General features: G+C 40.3%; 1 protein-coding gene across 3 annotated transcripts in view; it reads left to right on the forward strand.

The window, feature by feature from the left end:
- Positions 1–22,950, forward strand: part of ipo11 (importin 11) — a 118,207-nt gene that overhangs the window by 61,859 nt on the left and 33,398 nt on the right. For all 3 annotated transcript variants that reach the window (XM_054772928.1, XM_054772930.1, XM_054772929.1), the window contains 3 exons: positions 6,264–6,377; positions 11,558–11,673; positions 12,453–12,529. In XM_054772928.1, the coding sequence (XP_054628903.1) occupies positions 6,264–6,377; positions 11,558–11,673; positions 12,453–12,529 (307 nt within the window). The remainder of the gene's footprint in view (positions 1–6,263; positions 6,378–11,557; positions 11,674–12,452; positions 12,530–22,950) is intronic.

Raw genomic sequence — 22,950 nt, forward strand, 5'->3', positions numbered from 1 at the left:
ATGGGTTCTGTTGTTTGACAAAAATAGCTTCCTTTACTCCTCTTTCAAACCATCTGTTTTCTTTGGCCAAAATCTTTACCTCGCTGTCCTGAAAAGAGTGATTGGTAGCTTTCAGGTGTAGATGTACTGCTGATTGAGGACCACTAGCATTGTCCCTGCGATGTTGATAAAGCCTTTTTTGGAGCATTTGCTTAGTTTCCCCAATGTAGTGCTCTTTGCATTCCTCATCTTTACAGTGGATGGAATAGACCACATTGCTCTGTTTCTGGTTTGGAGCCTTGTCTTTAGGATGCACTAATTTTTGTCTCAGGGTATTTACTGGTTTGAAATAGGTAGGAATTTTGTGTTGCCATAAGATCCTCTGGAGTTTTTCGGAGACCCCCGCTACATAAGGGACTACCACTCCTCTCCTTTTTGCTTCTGTGGGCTTTTGGGTTTCTTTCCCTACTCTCTTCTTTTGACATTTGTTAAAAGCCCACCGTGGGTACCCACAGGTTGAGAGCGCTCTCTGGACATGTTGTGTCTCCTTTTTCTTTCCCTCAGCACTAGTTGGTATTTGTTCCGCTCTATGTTGGAGGGTCCTAATAACCCCTAGTTTATGTTGTAGTGGATGGTTTGATTCAAAAAGCAGGTATTGGTCAGTGTGTGTGGCCTTTCTAAAGACCTCTGTAAGTAGCTGTCTGTCCTTTCCTATAATTACCTTGCAGTCTAAGAAGGCTAGTTGGTTTTCTTTAGTGTCCTCGCGAGTAAATTTGATATTGGTGTCCACCGCATTGATGTGATCTGTGAAAGACTGAATTTCTTGTTTTTTGATTATGACAAAGGTGTCATCCACGTATCTAAACCAGTGCCTTGGTTTTGTCCCTGAGAAGGATGTGAGAGCCTGTTTCTCCATCTCTTCCATGTACAGATTCGCCACTATGGGTGAGACTGGTGAGCCCATAGCACAACCATGAATTTGTCTGTAGAATTTCCCTCTAAACTGAAAATATGTGGTGTTAAGGCAAATTTCCAGTAATTGGCAGATGTGGTCAGCACTAAGTTTTGTTCTCCGATGCAGAGTTGAGTCCTCGAGCAGTCTCTTCCTCACCACCGAGACTGCTGCTGAGGTGGGGACAGATGTGAAAAGTGAAGTCACATCATAAGACACCAAAGTTTCCTCTGGCTCCAATCTGAGGTCTTTGATGCTCGCCACAAACCCTTTTGTGTTCTCTATATGATGATCAGTGTTGCCTACCAATGGGGATAAGACTGTTTTTACATATTTCGCTACATTGTACGTGGTAGAGTCAATGCTACAGACAATGGGTCTGAGGGGAAACCCTTCCTTGTGGATTTTTGGAAGGCCATAGATACATGGTGTAGCCTCCCCAGGGTATAACCTATGATACATCTGTCTGTCAATTAGTTCTTCCTTCTCTAACTTTTGGAGACAGTGTATGATTTCTTTCTTATACCTACTGGATGGGTCCCTTTTAAGTTGCTCATATGTGTTGGCATCACTAATTAGACTTGTTATTTTTTCTTCGTAGTCCAATGTGTTGAGAACCACTGTGCATCTGCCCTTATCAGCTGGTAAGATGGTGATGCTCTCATCTTTCTGCAGAGCCGCTAATGCTTTCCTCTCACCTAACGTGATATTGGACGGTGGTGGTTTGGCACTACTGAGAAGGGCCGATATTCTCAGACGAAGGTCCCCTGCCTCTGTTCTAGAAAGGTTATTGTTCCTGATGGCCGATTCAGCTGCTGTGATATAGTCTACTGTGGGTATCGTTTTAGGAGTCACTGAGAAGTTGAGACCCTTGGTTAATACTGCCTTCTCTGTCTCCGAGAGGCTTCTGTCTGACAGATTTTTGATCCAATTTTCTTTAGTATTGGTCTGATTCCCCCCATCCTTAGTGTTTACGACAAGCTGTGGTCGATTTTCCAATAGAAGTTTCTGGAATTTTCCCTTATGCCTTTCTTTGGTTTTGCTATGGTGCTTCATATAACCTGATTTGGTAAATTCACAAACCTCCTGATAGGTTTCGTGCGTAAGCTTGGTTTGCAATCTCTGATAGAAGGTTTCTACTTCAGACTGTTTATTTTTTATCTCTATGTTAAGTCTCCTAATTCTCAAATTCTGTATTTTTCTGATGTAGTTTTGTTGCATTTTCCTTGCCAAGTGTCCTTGCTCAAGGGACGCTTGCCTCATGCATTTGGGGATTAACCTACTCTGCCTGCATCTAAGATTGAATCTGAGGTGGTTCCTTAAATCTGCTAATTTAAGAGTGGCCTTTTCTAAGCTACGTACCAGCAGAAGGATGTCTCTCCCAAAGTTGGTCGCAATGCGTCTGTGTAGGCTCTCAGTCGTACAGGAGTTGTCCATCGAGGAAAAGGCTTCTTGAGACGTCATCTGTACTTCTGTGTAGAAGGTGTCGGACGTTTCGCTCCTCATCCGAAGAGCTTCGTCAGCAAACTAATAAGTGCTGGTAGCTTAGGCCTTAAATATAGTAAGAGTGGGCGGAATTGGTGTGCCAACACCCTCCTCCTATTGGTTCGTTACACTAAGCCTGGGCGGAGCAGTGGTATAATCCTATCCTGTTATTCACACCTACGATAAAAGGGAAGTGTCGCTCCCTGAATTGGGTATGAACGACTGATACTGGCTTGTTAGCATCTATTGTTCTGGCTCGGCCCTGCCTTCACCTCATTTGCAAGACTAAGAGCTGTGGGTTTTGGTCTCAGTAACCTGCTGAACACAGGGTCCAAATTGAACCTCAAACCACCATTCCGATTCAATGATGGGTTCTGTTGTTTGACAAAAATAGCTTCCTTTACTCCTCTTTCAAACCATCTGTTTTCTTTGGCCAAAATCTTTACCTCGCTGTCCTGAAAAGAGTGATTGGTAGCTTTCAGGTGTAGATGTACTGCTGATTGAGGACCACTAGCATTGTCCCTGCGATGTTGATAAAGCCTTTTTTGGAGCATTTGCTTAGTTTCCCCAATGTAGTGCTCTTTGCATTCCTCATCTTTACAGTGGATGGAATAGACCACATTGCTCTGTTTCTGGTTTGGAGCCTTGTCTTTAGGATGCACTAATTTTTGTCTCAGGGTATTTACTGGTTTGAAATAGGTAGGAATTTTGTGTTGCCATAAGATCCTCTGGAGTTTTTCGGAGACCCCCGCTACATAAGGGACTACCACTCCTCTCCTTTTTGCTTCTGTGGGCTTTTGGGTTTCTTTCCCTACTCTCTTCTTTTGACATTTGTTAAAAGCCCACCGTGGGTACCCACAGGTTGAGAGCGCTCTCTGGACATGTTGTGTCTCCTTTTTCTTTCCCTCAGCACTAGTTGGTATTTGTTCCGCTCTATGTTGGAGGGTCCTAATAACCCCTAGTTTATGTTGTAGTGGATGGTTTGATTCAAAAAGCAGGTATTGGTCAGTGTGTGTGGCCTTTCTAAAGACCTCTGTAAGTAGCTGTCTGTCCTTTCCTATAATTACCTTGCAGTCTAAGAAGGCTAGTTGGTTTTCTTTAGTGTCCTCGCGAGTAAATTTGATATTGGTGTCCACCGCATTGATGTGATCTGTGAAAGACTGAATTTCTTGTTTTTTGATTATGACAAAGGTGTCATCCACGTATCTAAACCAGTGCCTTGGTTTTGTCCCTGAGAAGGATGTGAGAGCCTGTTTCTCCATCTCTTCCATGTACAGATTCGCCACTATGGGTGAGACTGGTGAGCCCATAGCACAACCATGAATTTGTCTGTAGAATTTCCCTCTAAACTGAAAATATGTGGTGTTAAGGCAAATTTCCAGTAATTGGCAGATGTGGTCAGCACTAAGTTTTGTTCTCCGATGCAGAGTTGAGTCCTCGAGCAGTCTCTTCCTCACCACCGAGACTGCTGCTGAGGTGGGGACAGATGTGAAAAGTGAAGTCACATCATAAGACACCAAAGTTTCCTCTGGCTCCAATCTGAGGTCTTTGATGCTCGCCACAAACCCTTTTGTGTTCTCTATATGATGATCAGTGTTGCCTACCAATGGGGATAAGACTGTTATCTGTAGCATTGACTCTACCACGTACAATGTAGCGAAATATGTAAAAACAGTCTTATCCCCATTGGTAGGCAACACTGATCATCATATAGAGAACACAAAAGGGTTTGTGGCGAGCATCAAAGACCTCAGATTGGAGCCAGAGGAAACTTTGGTGTCTTATGATGTGACTTCACTTTTCACATCTGTCCCCACCTCAGCAGCAGTCTCGGTGGTGAGGAAGAGACTGCTCGAGGACTCAACTCTGCATCGGAGAACAAAACTTAGTGCTGACCACATCTGCCAATTACTGGAAATTTGCCTTAACACCACATATTTTCAGTTTAGAGGGAAATTCTACAGACAAATTCATGGTTGTGCTATGGGCTCACCAGTCTCACCCATAGTGGCGAATCTGTACATGGAAGAGATGGAGAAACAGGCTCTCACATCCTTCTCAGGGACAAAACCAAGGCACTGGTTTAGATACGTGGATGACACCTTTGTCATAATCAAAAAACAAGAAATTCAGTCTTTCACAGATCACATCAATGCGGTGGACACCAATATCAAATTTACTCGCGAGGACACTAAAGAAAACCAACTAGCCTTCTTAGACTGCAAGGTAATTATAGGAAAGGACAGACAGCTACTTACAGAGGTCTTTAGAAAGGCCACACACACTGACCAATACCTGCTTTTTGAATCAAACCATCCACTACAACATAAACTAGGGGTTATTAGGACCCTCCAACATAGAGCGGAACAAATACCAACTAGTGCTGAGGGAAAGAAAAAGGAGACACAACATGTCCAGAGAGCGCTCTCAACCTGTGGGTACCCACGGTGGGCTTTTAACAAATGTCAAAAGAAGAGAGTAGGGAAAGAAACCCAAAAGCCCACAGAAGCAAAAAGGAGAGGAGTGGTAGTCCCTTATGTAGCGGGGGTCTCCGAAAAACTCCAGAGGATCTTATGGCAACACAAAATTCCTACCTATTTCAAACCAGTAAATACCCTGAGACAAAAATTAGTGCATCCTAAAGACAAGGCTCCAAACCAGAAACAGAGCAATGTGGTCTATTCCATCCACTGTAAAGATGAGGAATGCAAAGAGCACTACATTGGGGAAACTAAGCAAATGCTCCAAAAAAGGCTTTATCAACATCGCAGGGACAATGCTAGTGGTCCTCAATCAGCAGTACATCTACACCTGAAAGCTACCAATCACTCTTTTCAGGACAGCGAGGTAAAGATTTTGGCCAAAGAAAACAGATGGTTTGAAAGAGGAGTAAAGGAAGCTATTTTTGTCAAACAACAGAACCCATCATTGAATCGGAATGGTGGTTTGAGGTTCAATTTGGACCCTGTGTTCAGCAGGTTACTGAGACCAAAACCCACAGCTCTTAGTCTTGCAAATGAGGTGAAGGCAGGGCCGAGCCAGAACAATAGATGCTAACAAGCCAGTATCAGTCGTTCATACCCAATTCAGGGAGCGACACTTCCCTTTTATCGTAGGTGTGAATAACAGGATAGGATTATACCACTGCTCCGCCCAGGCTTAGTGTAACGAACCAATAGGAGGAGGGTGTTGGCACACCAATTCCGCCCACTCTTACTATATTTAAGGCCTAAGCTACCAGCACTTATTAGTTTGCTGACGAAGCTCTTCGGATGAGGAGCGAAACGTCCGACACCTTCTACACAGAAGTACAGATGACGTCTCAAGAAGCCTTTTCCTCGATGGACAACTCCTGTACGACTGAGAGCCTACACAGACGCATGTTAGCTAAATGGGAACACTTTGTCTCAATTGTCATTTTTATTCCTATGGGATCTTCCCATCATTGGCCCCTTTCACATTGCATTATTGAGGCCTTTTTTTCATCTGTCAGTGGCATTCATACAGAAAAACCACTAGGATAAAATCTGTAAAAATACAGATGAGGGGATGCAATCGACCTGGCAATTTCCAGCTGCTTACAGTAGCATTAGGGCTGTAACACAAGCAGCTGCAGCCTGCATGTAAAGGTAATGCGCAATGCCGGGACTGGGGGTCGGTGTTTTTGATTAAGGATGCTGTCTCGCTGTGTGAAAGCGTGCAATAGCCTGGCTTGCTGTGTAAAAGGCATAGGTGCAAAAATGCCAGATCTGCAGCAATATCAATATCTGCCTTTTGTTCTGGAATTTTCCGTCATGACAACAGCATCTTGCCCTACATTTTGTAATACATTATTTTCTTTTTATAGATTCGGCCATACGTTGGCTGTCTGGTTCAATACCTGCCCCTGCTTTGGAAGCAATCTGAAGAACATAACATGCTGCGTTGTGCCATACTCACCACTTTAATCCATCTGGTGCAGGTAGGATGTATTTCAAACTGTGCCACTTCTATTTTCCTCAATATGTTATCTGAGCTTGTGGTACCTTGACGTGCTTTCATTCCACTGTCATCTCAGCAAAACACGTTCAGAAATAAACCAGTCTCACCTTTTGAATGGATTTAGAAACTTGAAAAATCCAACAGCTCAAAAAATGATCTCGCCTGCAAAACACCATCCTATTTGTTCGTCATAGCATACAGTCAATGAGGTGTATGAACTGAATATAGTGGTGCATTAACACCTAATTATTGTCTTGTCACCCTATCAACAAAAGCAATATTGCCATTCCCACTGCTTTTTGAGAATATATTTTTTGGCGTCTTCTACTTACACACACACACATAACTTATATTAAAATGGGTTAATGAACCGAAAAATCTTCATGAACCTAAAACCATGTTCATCCGTCAGATGCTAAGTGGTACTGGTTAAGCCCGAGGCTTTAACTTCTTTTCTTCTTTTAATTTAAAGGGTAAAGACGTTAAAGGGTCCCTGACATGATTTATCAACTTTGCTTAAATATGTTATATATTGTTTGTAATTATGTTCTACATTGTTCGATGTTTGTAAGCAAACGGTAAATTAGCAAAAATTACATTTATAGTTCATGGCGCCACCCATGACGAACTCGCTCTCACAGTTCAGCCTCATTTCAGAAGTGACTTCATCGGGGTGACACCTCTCAGCGAAAGCAGAGTAAACAAACACTTCTCGAGGTTTGTCAACTTGGTTCAGCATATTTTTCATCAAAATAGTAGCCATACCAAAATGTTGTGTTGCTGATGGATGTTCACAGTATCGGAGTGATACTGTACGTTTGTTTTCTTTTCCAAAAGAGGAAGGTTTAAGAATGGACAAAGGAAGTGCAGAGAATGAGAGACTGATGGAAGCCCACCTCGAGTTTTGTTCTTTGCAGTGATCATTTCAGTGATGACTTCTTTGAAGGAACACTTTTACAAGAAGCATTTGGCTTCGAAGTACAGTAACAATGCATTTTGAAAAGGGATGCTATTTCGCGGGTACACAAAACAAGGAAGAATGAGCACTGCATGAAAGTCGTCGCAGAGTAAGTCATGTCTTGTTGACATAATGTCTTCTAAACACTGTTCCACCATAGCGACAAGGCTGCAAAGCACTGTACATTTGTGTGTGTACGTTTTATAAACATCCTTTCAGAGATATACTGAGGGGGAAAATTTATCGTCAACGTGCGGCCACATATACACTCAAACAAGCTATAAAATCCTGTTTGCACTCATTAAGAAGCTGATTTAAAACAATAATTGAATTATAAGCAACTCCAGAATAATTTACACTTACCATTCTGTGTTTTGAAGGCGAGCAATCTTCATCTCCATGTCTTAAGGCTTAAGTCCATGTTCTGCAAGTTCTCGATTGCCTTTTCTCATCATTGCTATAATTACTGTAAACATCCTGTCTCGTACGCCGCCATGTTTGTGTAGCTGAGTGATAATACTCCGATGATGACACTTCCAGAATTCAGGCTGAACTGTGAGAGCTAGTTTGTCATGGGTGGCACCATGAACTATAAATGTAATTTTTGGGAATTTACCGTTAGCTTTCAAAAATGGAACAATGTAGAACATGATTACAAACAATATCTAACATTTTTATGCAAAGCTGATGAATCATGTCAGGGGCCCTTTAACGTCTCCTCACAGTTTCAGATGGTAACACTGCTGAGTCAACTTCACACTTTTCACTGCTGTACTGCAGTTGGAGGGAATGTGAGGAAAAAACACAAAAATTAAGTTTCAAGGGTAAAGATTATTTTTGTAGGGTGCATGGCTTTCACGTTCTGCTGATCCGGTGCGTTCAGTGTGGCGGCACACGCCCATACAAGGCCTGTGAGGCGATGATATGCTCTCTAATAAATCACTCACCCAGACTGTTTGCTAAAAATTGGGTTCAAGTCATCCTATAAAGAAGAATGTACTTTATGGAGCCCTGTTCTAGTAGTATAGCATACTGCGTTAATACACAATATTCTAAGTCACGTGTGTCCAAACTGTGGCCCGGGGGACATTTTTAGCCCACAGTTGTTTTTTTTATTAGCCCGCAGCACATTCTAAAAATATAATTTAACATATAATTTAACAAAGAAACTAAAAAAAAAAAAAAACAACAGCAAAATGGAAAAATCAGGAGTAGTTTTACAATAATGCAGTCAAGATATTAAGAAAAAATGTTGTAATCTAATGAGAAAAAGGTGTCATTTTTACAAGAATAACATAATCTTGCAAGGGAAAATACTGTCAAGTTAATAGCATAACGATGAAATAAAAAGATAATTTTTTTTAAAGTCGTAATATTATGAAAAACAAAACAACAAATAAAGTTGTAATTTTTTGAAAATTAGATTGTGGAAAAAAGTTGTATGTTACGACAGAGGCAGAATATTAAGAGAAAAAGGTTTATTCTAGAAGGAAAAAAGACACAATTTTATGAAAATAAACTCATAATATGGGGAAAAATTATGTCATTTTAGTAGTATTTAGTAGAGTTTAAATATCAAAGAAAAAATACATTATTTTTGTAATTTTTAGAAAATGAGGTTGTGGAAAATTAAGTTGTGGATAAAGTTGTGATGTGATGAGAATAAAGGCAAAATATTCAGAGAAAAAAAAGATGTATTGGAACGAGAAATAAAGTCACAATTTTATGAAAATAAACTTGTGATATTATAAGGAAAAATTTCATTTTAGTAGCATAGAATTGAAATATTAAGGAAGAAATAATATTTTTTTTAAGTAGTAATGTTATAATAAACAAACACAACAACAAAGTTACAATTTTTAGAATCTTAGGTTATGGAAAAGGTTGTAATGTTACAAGAATCAGTGTTTCCCCAATCATTTTTTTGAAGCTGTGGTGGTGGGCCGCTGCTGCGTCTGCAATTTTCATTTATTTATGACAGATAACATTTTTTATGACTTATTTATTTCCTTATTTATTTAACTTTTTGAGAACTGAGAACATTGCAAAACTGTTAATTTAATGGCATAGGTGCGGAGAGCACTTAAACTGAGAGTCTAAAATGTCGAGCCTCTTTTTGTCACCTGACCTATTTAGTCCAATAGCACTGTGACTAGTACAACATTTTGTACACTTTCACACAAACCTAAATTTAATTTGATGCCAGTTTTACAGTAATACGAATACATGGGAAATTAATTGTTCAGTAATATATTTTTAGTTCAAAATAACAAAATAGAATAATATAAATGTTTTTGTTATAGACATCTGTCCTGTTTAAACAGTATGAATTCAGAGTCCAGGGGTGTGATAGCACAGGTGTACCTAACTTGTAGCACTATTAAATCTACTTTGACAAAAAGAAAGAAGAGGTGAGCTATTTGTGTTTCATGTGGCTGCCAACATTGAAATTGCACTTTATTAAAAAGCACAACTCCACTCGATGTGCTCATTAGTCATTAAATACAGGCGTCACATATTAAAATACTAAGAGGTGAAGCTAATATTCTTTGGTGAACTACTCGACATCAGCTAGTGAGCTACTGCTAGCATACGAGCTACCTGTTGGAGACCCCTGTGATAGCATCACAATCTTAAAGCTGTACGTGTTTATGTCAACATCTTAGGCACACAACTAGTGTTCTGAAGACAAGCCATAAGTATTAGAATGATAACAAGAGAGTAACATTGTTAAGTGACACTTTAAAAAAGCAAGTTAGCATGTATGATGTGAACATGATAGCCACTTGTAGCTCGCCTGTGGGACAAAAACATGCTGGCTAGCTGCCACCAGAGAGGCAGTAAGAGCCAGGCAAAATTTGTAAACAAAGATGCCAGAAAGTAATTGTGGTCAATAATAAGCTATATATGTATCTATATAGCATGTATATGAATTCATACAATATTTACTTAACATTGTTTTCAAGTTTTGAAAAAAAAACAACTCATTTTTAATGTATGGCGGTTTATTTTGTCTTGACGCTTCGCCACAATCAATTACATGTAGCGGAAACCCTGAGAATAAAGGCAAAATATTAAGAGAGGTTTAGTTTTTCAGTTTTTCTTGACCTATATATAACTTCCTAGCGTATGTGTTGCTTTAAAAAAATATTGGCCCTTGCATCTTTTCATTTTTCACCATGTGGCCCTCGCTGTAAAAAGTTTGGACACCCCCGTTCATTCACATAACTAGCATTTTACTTTGTTCTTTTATGCATTGCAAGTGTTTTTTTAATTTGGGAGATGTGCAGCTTGAGAAATATAACAAGTTAAAAAAAAATTTTTGGGAGTAATTATTTTGGTGTCAAACCCATTTCATATGTATAAAAAAAAGTCTACTTGAAATGTGATGAAGGACTTGCTATGAATTCTAGAACATAGATCAGAATGCAGGACAGACAGTTCCTCATCATCTACTCCATACCTGGAAAATGGATTCAGTGTGGCTTATGATTAGATAGAGGCCAAAATGACCCACTGTTCAGCTCTCCAGCTCCCCTTACCCGTCGTATTGAGTAGGAACACACTTTATATCAATTCCATGTCAGTGCTAAGTACCAATTTCTCCGAAATGAGGATTCCATCATTTGCTGTGCACCCCAGCCTCACTTGAAATGCCATTACGTAAAATGCGTGGTTAGTAAATACAGTGAACTACAGCCTTTTATTTACACCTGGACATTTTCTCCACCAGTTGAAGGAAATCGTCCTGCGTCCTTCAATGGGGCTATTAAATGCACATTGGCTTTCAAATAGCAATCGTTGCATCTTAAGGCACAGAGAGAAAAGTGGATTGGACGTCCCTGGAACCGTGACACTCAGTGTTGTTTTTCAGAGTAGGAGCAGTGTACGTGACCTTGCGCTGCATGCTTCCTGCCTATCCCAAGACAAAGTTATGCTCCAGTAATGGAACTAAAGGGACATTTTAGTCTCGCCGGCAGAACAGAATGCCTTGACATATTGTGTTATACTAGGAATGAATGAGTGGAGCACTGAACTTTACTCAACATTTGTCCTGCCTGCTTCACTCTTAGATGGCTTGCCAAGAACACCTGTATGGTGGATAATACAGTTTTTTTTTTGTTGTTTTTTGTTGTTTTTTTTTTTAGCTCTCAGCGGTCAGCAACCACTTGTACAGGTTTGTTTTTTTTGTTTTTCCGCAGGGCCTCGGGGCGGAGAGCAAGAACCTGTACCCCTTCCTTCTTCCTGTCATCCAGCTAAGCACAGATGTTTCCCAGCCACCTCATGTGTATTTGCTGGAGGATGGACTGGAGCTTTGGTACGAGAGATGTTTGAGACTTAATTGTTTATGCATACCATGTGTTCCACTCACTTATGAGTAAATTTTTGCGGCATTAGTCACCAACCACATTATCCATTCACTTAGTATACACGGGCCAAATGCAAACACTTTGCATGTCGGAAGTGGTAAGTGGGTTGACCGTGGCATACTGTTTTAAATTTGCCTTTTTACAGGCAATCAGGCACTGATGGAGCTGTGGATACATTGTGTACGGTGCGCAGCCTGTCTTTTCAGCTAATGTTTCAGATACCATTCTAAAGCGGCCTCGAGTAACCTTTTGTTGCACCTGCAAAAAGGTTTGGCTTAGTCGTGGGGATTTTTGCAGGTGTTACATTTTTGTTCATCTGTCTTCTTTTAACTCTGTCCTTAATCTCCCTCTTCTTTGTATTCCTGTGGAGAGCTGCGGGATTAGCATGACGCATGAGGGCTTGTAAGCACAAAGCCCTGCATTTCTGCCCGTTCTTTTATCTTCACTGATAAACAGTCACGCTCAAAATGTCAATTTGCTTTGTTTATAAGGGAAGTTGTGATTTTTGCTTTTATCTTCTGTCAAATTCTTGCACTGCCTCTCTTGATTCATGTCAGTACACTTGTGATTATGTAAGATCAAATATGTCTCCATCAATCCTCATACATTCAAGTCAAATCCACTTGCAACCATCAAAGGATATTTAAGAGAGAAATCTCTTTTTTTTCCCTTGCATGCAATGCTATGTGCTTTGAAATGAACTATGTACCTTCTCCTTCTTGTGCAGGTACGTGACTTTGGAGAACAGTCCAGCCATCACCCCGGAGCTGCTCAGAATTTTCCAAAACATGTCAGCTCTCCTGGGTGAGCCCCTGACTCTGTGTGTTGTGTGTGATTTGTCCGGAAACCGTAAGGTTGGCTGTGCGATCCTCACTCCCTCTGCCTTGTCAGTGTTGTTGTGTCCTTGTGCAAGACACTTCACCCAGCTTGCCTCCGGTGCTGCCCACACTGGTGTATGAATGTGAATGAATGTTTGATGGTGGTCGGAGAGGCCGTAAGCACAAATTGGCAGCCATGTTTCCATCAGTCAACCCCCGGGCAGCTGTGGATACAGATGTTATTATTCTTCTTAATATTATTTCAGTATTCATACAAGTGTCAGTAACTAAAAGGCTTCATGCATATGTGTCCACCGGCACGCCATGAGCTTACATGAGGTAGACACAGCACCACACAAGGTCAAGTCTGAGAGACACCGCCATATGCTGGAAAAATAGATAGATACATACATTGTATAATACATTATACAATGGTTACAGCATGCACATTTTATAAGAAAAATGACACTTTTCATGGCGTATTTATAGGTTCCATATAATGTAACAAGCAGGGAAAACGAGTGATGAGGAAGCTCATTGGTGTAAAATGCCTTATTTGCTCTTGTAGTTGACAGGAGAGTTTATTTACACAACTGCAGAGAATACCAGGCTACCGACGAGGAAGCTCAGTGATTGTAAAATGACGTATTTCCTCTTGTAGTGGCCAGTAGAATGTACAGTATGTACCTTATTTGCCTTATTTGCTCTTGTAGTTGCCAGGAGAGTTTATTTACACAACTACAGAGAGTACCAGGCCACCATTGGGAAATGCCGTATTTCCTCTTGTAGTGGTGAAGAGAGTTTATTTACTCAACTGCAGAGAGTACTAGACCACCGACAGGGAAGCTCATCTTATTCTGAACAGTGCAATATAAAGGTCAAATTATTTGAATAGATCGTGTGGTGCTGCCAACAATCATAAACTCCCAGCACAAAGATGAGCCAAAGCCCATTCACCAGCAGGAATAACAAGACACATTTCTGAGCCTATAAAAGCATGACGGGTAGTGACAGTCTTTACATTGTACCACCATCCTGAGAATCACCTACATTTTTTACACAAGTAGGAAAGAAAATTGGTGCGATCTGTGGTGGTCAGCCTGGGTGTAAGTTTAAGTTTATTACTTCAGAATGTATGCCTTTAATGATCCTGGTGTTGGCTCAGCCTCAAAGCAGTCAGGACCACTGTTGTTGAGCTCAAAATGGTGGCAGACTGAGGGGCTATCCACACGTAAACGTTTTCAGGTCAAAGTATTTTTTGGTTTCAGCCTCTCATCCACAAGGAAATGGCATTCCGGGTGCCCTGAAACTGTATTTTTTGCTTCCAGAGTGGGACAATTTGAAAACGCTAGCTTGTCGTTTTCGTGCAGACAAACAACCCACATCTTTTTGAAAATGATGATGTCACCGACCCGTCCCTGCCATGTGACCAGGAGTGAGCTTTGACGACAAGCCAACATTTGAATATTTTGCCTAGCATGACTCACCCAGTCAACATTCTCCTGATATTTTATTGTATCAAACTCCAAAATGACTCCCAGAAGGACTTCCACTTTGTCGAAAGTCTCGATGAGCCTTGGAAAGCGGAAGACGACAGACTTATGTGCAAGCGTTCTTTCTTCTATGGTTTGATGTGTCACGTGGTTCCATCTGCGTGTTTGTTCACAGCGCCACACGTAGCTGTGCCTTGTGTGTTATGTCGTTTTCACCCAGGGATTCGTTCCTGTCTCAATGCAACTATTTACTAATCCAGTACAGCGTGGACGCCAATTTTTTTTTTCAACCCGCCAAAAAAAATATATATCAGGAGCGTTCCTGTGTGGATCTGGCCTCAATGGAACTGGGTGATTTATCATGGGCCTGCCTGGAGCAGGGAGCACACTGCCTTCTTCCATACCTTGTTAGAAGTGTATGTTGTGGGGCGCCTTCTCTGTGGTGAGGAACAGTATTGATTTTGGTGCGTTTGCCAGCAGTGAATGAGACAAACTAATATGAACACTGGTGTAGACTTATTGGTTTACTGGAGCATTTAATCATTTACAGTATGGATTGGAATCAATTGGGTTTAAAAGCACAGGACTCAAAAGACTGCCACAGATGTTTCACCGTACTCTGTACAATGCAAGATGCAAGACTGAAACCATGTTTTTCTGTTTTTCTTTTTTTTTTCTTTTTTTTTTTTTTGCTCTCCTTAGTCAAAATGGCAGCACATTCTGTGACCTGATTTTTGACTTATGTGTTTACTTGGGATACTTGTCACAGTTCTCTTCTCTATCAATATGTGCTCCAATGGAGTGCTGCTTTTTTCTGCTTCTCAATTGACTGACATTAAAAAAAAAAAGCTGAGCGCACTGAAAATACAATCTTTAATTAAACTTTAAATGTAATTAATTTTTCTGTAATTCAAATACCTCTTCGACGTGAATATAAAACTTTATTTTTTCTTTAAAAGTTCTCAAAAAGACAGGTTGTCTTATTTTCAAGGTCTATAGATTTACAGTACAGTGGTACCTCAGTTTTTGTTATTAATTCATTCCAAAATGTTGGATGAAAATCGGAACGCACAAAAACAGAAGCAATTCTTCTTACAGAGAATAATGTACAACCAATTAATCTGTTCCAGACACCCACAAATATTAGCAAAAGTACATTTATAGAAAATAATTATAGTTTTACATGCAGAAAACAGTGCACAATAATTACAAATGATGAACAAAATTGACAATGAGCAGAGCGAAAGGATGGGGTCTACACCAACAACCACGTCTCAACATCTTGCGGACTTCTCATTCATTCTTGCGAGACAGCCACCTGAACATCTTTGTGCTTTGCGATGAATTCCTTTTTGAATTCTATAGTGTTTCTCACCCTCTTTATCAAATTGCTGGCACTCGCAACTTTCTTTGGTTCTATGGCGCGTTATTTAGCAGTCAAGCTCAATAAAAACAAAATGCACGGAGAGTGAGTCACCAACGCATAGTGCTTTGTGTGGGCAATGACACTGTACAAGGCAAATGGACTAGTTTGTTACATGAAATATTGTACGATAACCAAAGCAGTGTATGAAAATAGAGGCAAAAATTTTTGGCCAAAATTTTTGTCTGTCCAAACTGTCCAAAAACATCCAAAAGCCGGGGCATTCGAAAACCGTTTTACTGTATATACTGTAAGAGAAAATGCATCAGAAACGCTGTCTCTATCTTCCTGTCTCTCGTGGCAACATTGCTTTTTAAAAGTATATTTTAGAAGCTTTTTGCGAAATCTGAGCCAGTAGAAAAAGCAACATCTGAATATAACTAGGGTTGTCCGATAATATCGGCCACTGATAATTATTGGCCCGATGTTGGCATACAAATGTGATATTGGCCAACATCGGTATCGTTTTTTTGTTCCCTACATTGTAAGCCGATGTAGAGGTTTTAGCCACAGCGTTGCAATATTGCTGAATCACATAGTTAATGCTGTGCTGCTCACAAGTCTGTGCGGAAGAAGTATCTCTATATTTAGCAAGCAGAGTAACAATCGATTTCACATCAAACTTAAGTGCTTGGAGAAATCGCGTGGGGGTATCAGTCCACGTACCATTCTTAAAAAACGTCACACCACAACATCAAAACCATTTGGATGGGGTAAGCCATGTCACTCGAAATATTCAGATATTACAGTATGTTGGCTTGTTGTCAAAACTCATTTCTGGTCACGTGATGGCGACTGGGTGGTGTGGGTCGGTGGAATCTTTTTCGTCATCGTGAGCGCTGCAAATACACTAACGTAATAGCTAAATATTTCGACCAGCATGACTCAACCCAGTCGACATTCTCCTGATATTTAGTTGTCTCCAAAATGACTCGCAGAAGTAATTCCACTTCTCGTAAGTCTAGATGAGCCTTGGAAAGCAGATGATGACTTACTCATGCGCATGCGTTCTTCTTCTTGGTCTTCTTGGTTCTTCTTCTATGGTTTAGTGTATCACGAGGTACCATCTGCGTGTCTGTTCACAGCGCCACACGTACTGCAGGTGTGCCTTATGTATTACGTTGTTTTCACTCAGTGATCCGTTCTGGATGCAACTATTTAGTAAAACGGCAGTGTGGGTGCGAATTTTTTTCAACCTGCCAAAAAAATTGAGGCAAAAAGGAGCATGCCAGTGTGGACAGGGCCTTAGTCTTTCCACAGGAGGGCCAATCTCCAGTGGCGCTAATGAAAGATAATAGCTCAAAATGATGGCAGCAGGTCAAAGCAAATTAGCACACAATTTTGCAAATCTGTCACTTTGATGCAACAGACGGGTCAATAAGTAAGGCATGCATTTACATAAAAACCCATGACAAATTTCACTGAAGAAATTAACTTTGTCCTTCTTTTTTTGGTCAAACTAGTCCGTTATCACATTTGGCTGCCTTTTATCGCGGCATCCGGCTGTTCATTTATTTTTCCCGTGGAGAGCAGTGCAGAGATGTGGGCCGTAGAAAAGAGTCTGGCTGGAAATGGTGGTGCATCTTGCCAGGTATGTGGCCTGGCCTGCCTGATAAAAGAACCCTGCTCCGTCACTGTTAAACTGGAGCAACAAATTCCCTAATTAGAATGTCAAGAGCCTTGCCTTGGCCTGAGTTGAGTGAGTACTTTTTCCTCTGCAACCCTTGTACCATTTACCAAAGTAGGACACATTTCGTCGATGTGTGGCATACTAGCAAGATGTAAAAAGGCATAGGCAGTGTTTTTTTTCTTGTTGGAATTACACAGATTAGCACCTTTTTCCTTTTTTTAAGTACGGGTTTGGGCACTGTTTAAGCATGGGCTCCTTTTCAAAAACACCGATTTGGCAACAGTATTGGATAACATGTAGACGATACACAACCCTATTAAATGTAATTTGACATTTATATTACATACAAATGTAATTGTTCTCTTATAATAAACTGTATTCATGCAAATTTAAATTATACCAGTATGTATAAATGTACACAGACAAACATCTCTAGTGGAGGAGAAATAAAAGAAGGAAATTTACACTCACAAAGCATGAGCTGAACTCAAAGATGTAAAACCTATTCTATGTACACAAAAGGCCTGTCTCTCTCAAATATTGTTCACAAATCTTTGTAAATCTCTTTGTGAGCATTCATCATTCATGATTCATAATCAATGCACCTCACAGGTGTGGCATATCAAGATGCTGATGAGACCACCATTTGCCTCAAATACCGTATACGCCAATGAGCGTATCAGAGCATCCCAAACATGCTTGCCGTCTTCAAAATGCAATCAATAAAATGCACGTGTTTGCTGTCCATAACATACATGCCTGCCCATACCACAACCCCACTGCCACCAAGGGGTCACTCCATACACAACACAGGTGCATTTTACTGTATTGATAGCATTTTGAATGCACAGATATACTGTGACGAGAGCCTGAGGCCCATTGTTGTGTCATTCATTCACAAGCATCACCTCAGGTTGATCATGCATAATGCAGAGCCGCATGTTGCTATGATCGGTGTATACAGTGTTTGACGAAAACGGTGGTCACAGCATATACTGGCTGGTTAAGATCATTGGTTTGGTTCAGCTCATGAAAAACGGGAGCAAAAACAAGTGTTGCGTTTATTTTTTTGTTACGTGTACAAAAAACAAGTTGCCTTCTTATTATCTTTGTTATATTTGCGTCACACTGTGGAGTGTTGGGGAAAGCGGCGTTGAAATGAAAGGGGATTTGTTTTCAATATCTCGACGGGGTGGTATTTTGTCAAGCCGTTTGTATTCATTCACCCACACCTGGGGTTGCTTGGATTCATTTGTACTAGCGAGTGGGAGATGATAAAAATCTTCTCAAGTCCAGGCCTCAGTGCTCTGAGCGACACGATGTGACCTGACGTCAACCTGGAATAAGAATACCGGTACTTGTTTTTTTTCCACATTTTGGATGAATAGCCCCTGTACTGGGATTCATACGAAACTTTCCCTGACGATGTAATGCTGTAGTGCACGCATAGCTGTTCAGCTGTAAGTAATAGCAGTATCAGAAACACTAGCGTCAATGTCAGCATTGTGTAGAAATGAAAAGAAAATGCAAAAAAGCCACAAGTATTTGGTTATTAGCCCTTCTTTACTGTTGAACTTGTTAATGTAATGCAAATGTTATGTTATATGGACACTTGTGGTCAAATTGTCATTCTATGGAAAATAAATGAAATATTTCTAAATAATGCTTGAAAAAGTCCTTTCCTAAACCGTGGCAATACCTTGACTTTAGCTTAAATCCAGTATTACCCCAAATACTAAACCCCCCACACCCCAACAGCGTACTTGAAAAAAATGAGCGCCTCTCCCGAAAAAGAAGCATTTTTTTTTTGCCTTCAGGGGGAAAAAATAGCACCTTTATTAACTTGTGTTCACAGGCACTATTTTCAGACACTGCCATTAATATTTGCGAACCAAAACAGCAGCGCCTACCGAGGCATTTAAACCAACTATCTTACATTGTTTAGAGATGGTGTCATTTCTAGGGATTAATCAACATCGTGCCCCTAATAGATGCCTGGTCTTCTGTGCAGTGGAGTAAATAATAGGAGTAAAAAGGATAATCTCTTGTTGTGTATGTCAGTAGTGTGGCTCTTTATGTCATGTCTTTGGAAGTGTGTAGAACAAATAATATATCATTACCTACCTTTATGGAAGACATGTCTGTTAGATTTATCTAGACAAAAATCAGTATAGTAACAGTAGCAGCTAAAGCAGCGCCAAGGAAGACCATAAGGGACAAATGCTTTTCCTTACGCCACCACTTACAGCTAGGCTTTTTTTCTCCAAGGTCTCTTCATCTCAAGGGCATCCTCCAATCCAAATGAACCCTTTTTGTCATACTTGTCATTTTGACTGCCGTCTAAACAGAAGCGTTGCTCTTTCTGTGCCTGAGGTGCACCGACTTTTACCGTGCTCATAAATGTTCTCTTTCATATGGGTGCCATTCACAATGGCTTGCGGAGACAAGCCTCGTAGCACCTCAGCTCACAGATGGTGTATAAAGTGCTGAGGAGGGAGAATTGCATTAGGGTGTGATGCTCGAGGGCTACAACTGCTCTGAAGCTTCTTTCCTTTTACTCGTGCAGACTGCATCAAAGCAGTTTCTGTCACACTCACATTCAGGTTGTACTGTATTGCAGCTTATTTCCAAAACATTGCGATTACATGACATGAGACGAGACACTAATTGCTTTTGATTCAAAACTACAACCGTTGATTTTTTTTTTCTCTTTTTACTTTTACTTCAGGTTTTGCCTGAACAAACAAAAAAGGGTTTATTTTACAATTTAAATTGTATGTATTCTGTTCATTCTTGTGATCTGCTGAGCAACTGTTATATTACTTTCAAAAAGGCTTTCAAGTTGTTTGCTGGCCTTGCATTGGCTTGATGTTCAATGAATTTAAATGTTACTTGACTGACTTGAAGATGCACATTTCTACAGGCTGTTTTGCGGGGGTGGGAGGATAAGTAAGCATATACTTGATATACCATCACATATTTTGTATACTATATACAGTGGAACCCTGGGTAATGTCATTAATTCATTCCAGAAGGTCTGACTTCTACTGAAACAGACACTAACCAAATCATTTTTTCCCATTACAAATAATGTAAATCTAATTAATCTCTTGCAGAAAGTCAAAAATGTTAACCCAAAACACGTTTTTATAGCTAAGCTTACTTTTACCTTCATAGAGGACATGATTGTTGACTGTCCCCATAGACATGATGTGGCAACAAGATCAACCAAAATCACCTTCCTGTTTGTCTTTATTAAAGGGCTAAATGAACATTTAAAATTACTTTTACCTTCATTGAAGACTGTTCCCAAAGACATGATGTGGCAGCGAGACACCACACGGACACCATCTTGTTATGTCAACAGTTGTTTCTTGAATTCAATAGTGTTTCTCACCTTACTACTGTAACTAACCCCACTCCAAAAAAACAAAGAAAGTTGCAAGTGCCAGCATTTTAATAAAGAAGGTGAGAAACACTATTGAATTCAAGAATTCAGTATCTTGTGACAAAACAGGAAGATGGTGTCCGTGCGGTGTCTCGCTGCCACATCGTGTCTTTGGAAACAGTCTTCAATGAAGGTAACTCTAAATGTTCATTTAGCCCTTTAATTCATAATTTATATGCATTTAGAATTGATTTATGCATGTAAAACTATAATTATAAAACTGTATAAGCGTGTTTTGTGGTAACATTTTTGAGAGTCAACAGCTGATCATTTTGGTCAGCCGACCACTTCTGGGAAGGTTCACTACTGTTCCATGTTTTCACCATTTGTGGATAATGGCTCTAACTGTGGTTCGCTGGAGTCCCAAAGCTTTAGAAATGTCTTTTATAACCTCAATTACTTTCTTTCTCATTTGTTCCTGAATTACTTTATATCTCGGCATGATATCTAGCTTATGAGGATCTTTTTGTCTACCTCACTTTGTCAGGCAGGTCCTATTTAAGTGATTTCTTGATTGAGAACTGGTGTGGCGGTAATCAGGCCTGGGTGTGGCTACAGAAATTGAACTCAGGTGTGATAAACCACAGTTAAGTTATGTTTTAACAGCGGGGGCGATCACTTTTTCCACACAGGGCCATGTAGGTTTGGAGTTTCTTTCTCTCCCTTAATAAAAAAAAAAAATCATTTAAAAACTGCATTTTGTGTTCAGTTGTGTTGTCATCGACTAATATTTCAATTTGTTTGATCTGAAACATTTAAGTGTGACAAATATGCAAAAAGATAAATCAGGAAGGGGGCAAACACTTTTGCACACCACTGTATGTATTAAGCCGTTATTATGTATGTATCAGGCAGCTTTCTTAGATATACAGTAGATGTTCTTAAGCAAATATATTTCAGGATCTGTCTTTACTTCCCAGAAGGCAAAATAATTATCTTTGTGTGTGGCACATTTTCCTCTCTCTATTTCTCTGAATTACAGATTTCCACAGTCACACTGCTTTATTTGTAGTTCTGAGCCACCTTGTCAATTTACATTCTGCCCCTCTTTGCTTGTAAATTTAACTGGACCAAACCAAAGCAAATGCAACTCTGCAGGCGGTGTAGCAATCATACTCCACTCATTTTCACCACAGCAATGCAGGTAATGCACATGGAATATGAATGGTATGGTATAATTTTCCTAGGGGGGCCAAGATTTTTTGCTGTTCTGACATGGGAAGGAGAAGAAAAAAAATCACACAGCGTTACTTATGATTGAAAGCTCTCTGGAGCATCGGCCCAGTGCCTCAGTTAGTGATGCATGTGTGCAGCAGCAGGGTCTTGCCTCCCAAAAACTACACTGGGAGATTTATCATGCCAACTCAGATTTATGCGTTTGACCAGCCGCTTGCTGTACTGACTAAGACTTGTGTCGCCATTAGGCTTTTTTTTTTCTTGATAATTTCCTCCTCATTGTTCCCTAATTTTCCTCTTTGGCTGCATGTACAGGAGAAAATATCTGTGTATTATGAAAGCCAACTGCTTCAACTTCTGCTCAGGTCAGGCAGACATTGGAGGTCAAGTACAAAATCCGTATTGCTTGCCTAATGATGCTGCGGAGGCAAGAGTATGCTTAATAATTTAAATAAAGTCATTGTTAATATTGCATCTCACATTACTGCTGGCAGATGAGAAGCCTCTTAGTAGCCATGTAAGCCTAAAGCTGCTGGCTTCAGTCGTTTGCATCGTGCACATCCCGATACGGGTAATTAGGAAAGCTCCTCTAGCAGATTTTTCAATTTTATCTTTCTCACTGAGGCACTTTGTCAATGTGATGTCTTTCTTTCTGAGGGGCATTGTCTAACTTTGCTTTGATCATACACCGAAACACCTGTTGTCTGCCCGTCTTTCTGTGTAAATAAATAAGTCAACATCTGTGAGTTGTTCTAGTCTGCAAGTACACGGGGTATGGGACCGTACGGTGATGGTTTGAATCCCGCTGCAGACAAATAAATTGCAGCTCGTTATTACAGAGATGCTAGTCTCCATATTGGTTGCGAAACTGAGTTCCAGTGAGGTGCACTGAGGTTTTGCATTTGGCTCAAGTTCCATAGTCGTAGTATAGTTTGACGTTTTAGCGTTTGGATTTTGAGGTGCCGCTGTATTCAGAATAATTCTTCTTAAAGGGATAGTTTGGATGTTTTGACGTGAAGTTGTGTGACATTCCCGTATTTGGTCCCACAAGTCCAGTTCTGGTCAGGGTTCCGTGACGAACATAGTTCTGCTTAGTTGCTGGGTCATTTAAGTAAATTACACATTTGTGTGAATGTGATGAAGACGCTTGTATCTTCTTCCGCTGAGGAAGCGGCGCTCCATCACAGATGAAAATGCAAGCGCCTTCATCACATACACAAATAGAGAGGTGGCAGTG

The sequence above is a fragment of the Dunckerocampus dactyliophorus genome, chromosome 4 (assembly GCF_027744805.1).
Source record: "Dunckerocampus dactyliophorus isolate RoL2022-P2 chromosome 4, RoL_Ddac_1.1, whole genome shotgun sequence".
NCBI lineage: Eukaryota > Metazoa > Chordata > Actinopteri > Syngnathiformes > Syngnathidae > Dunckerocampus > Dunckerocampus dactyliophorus.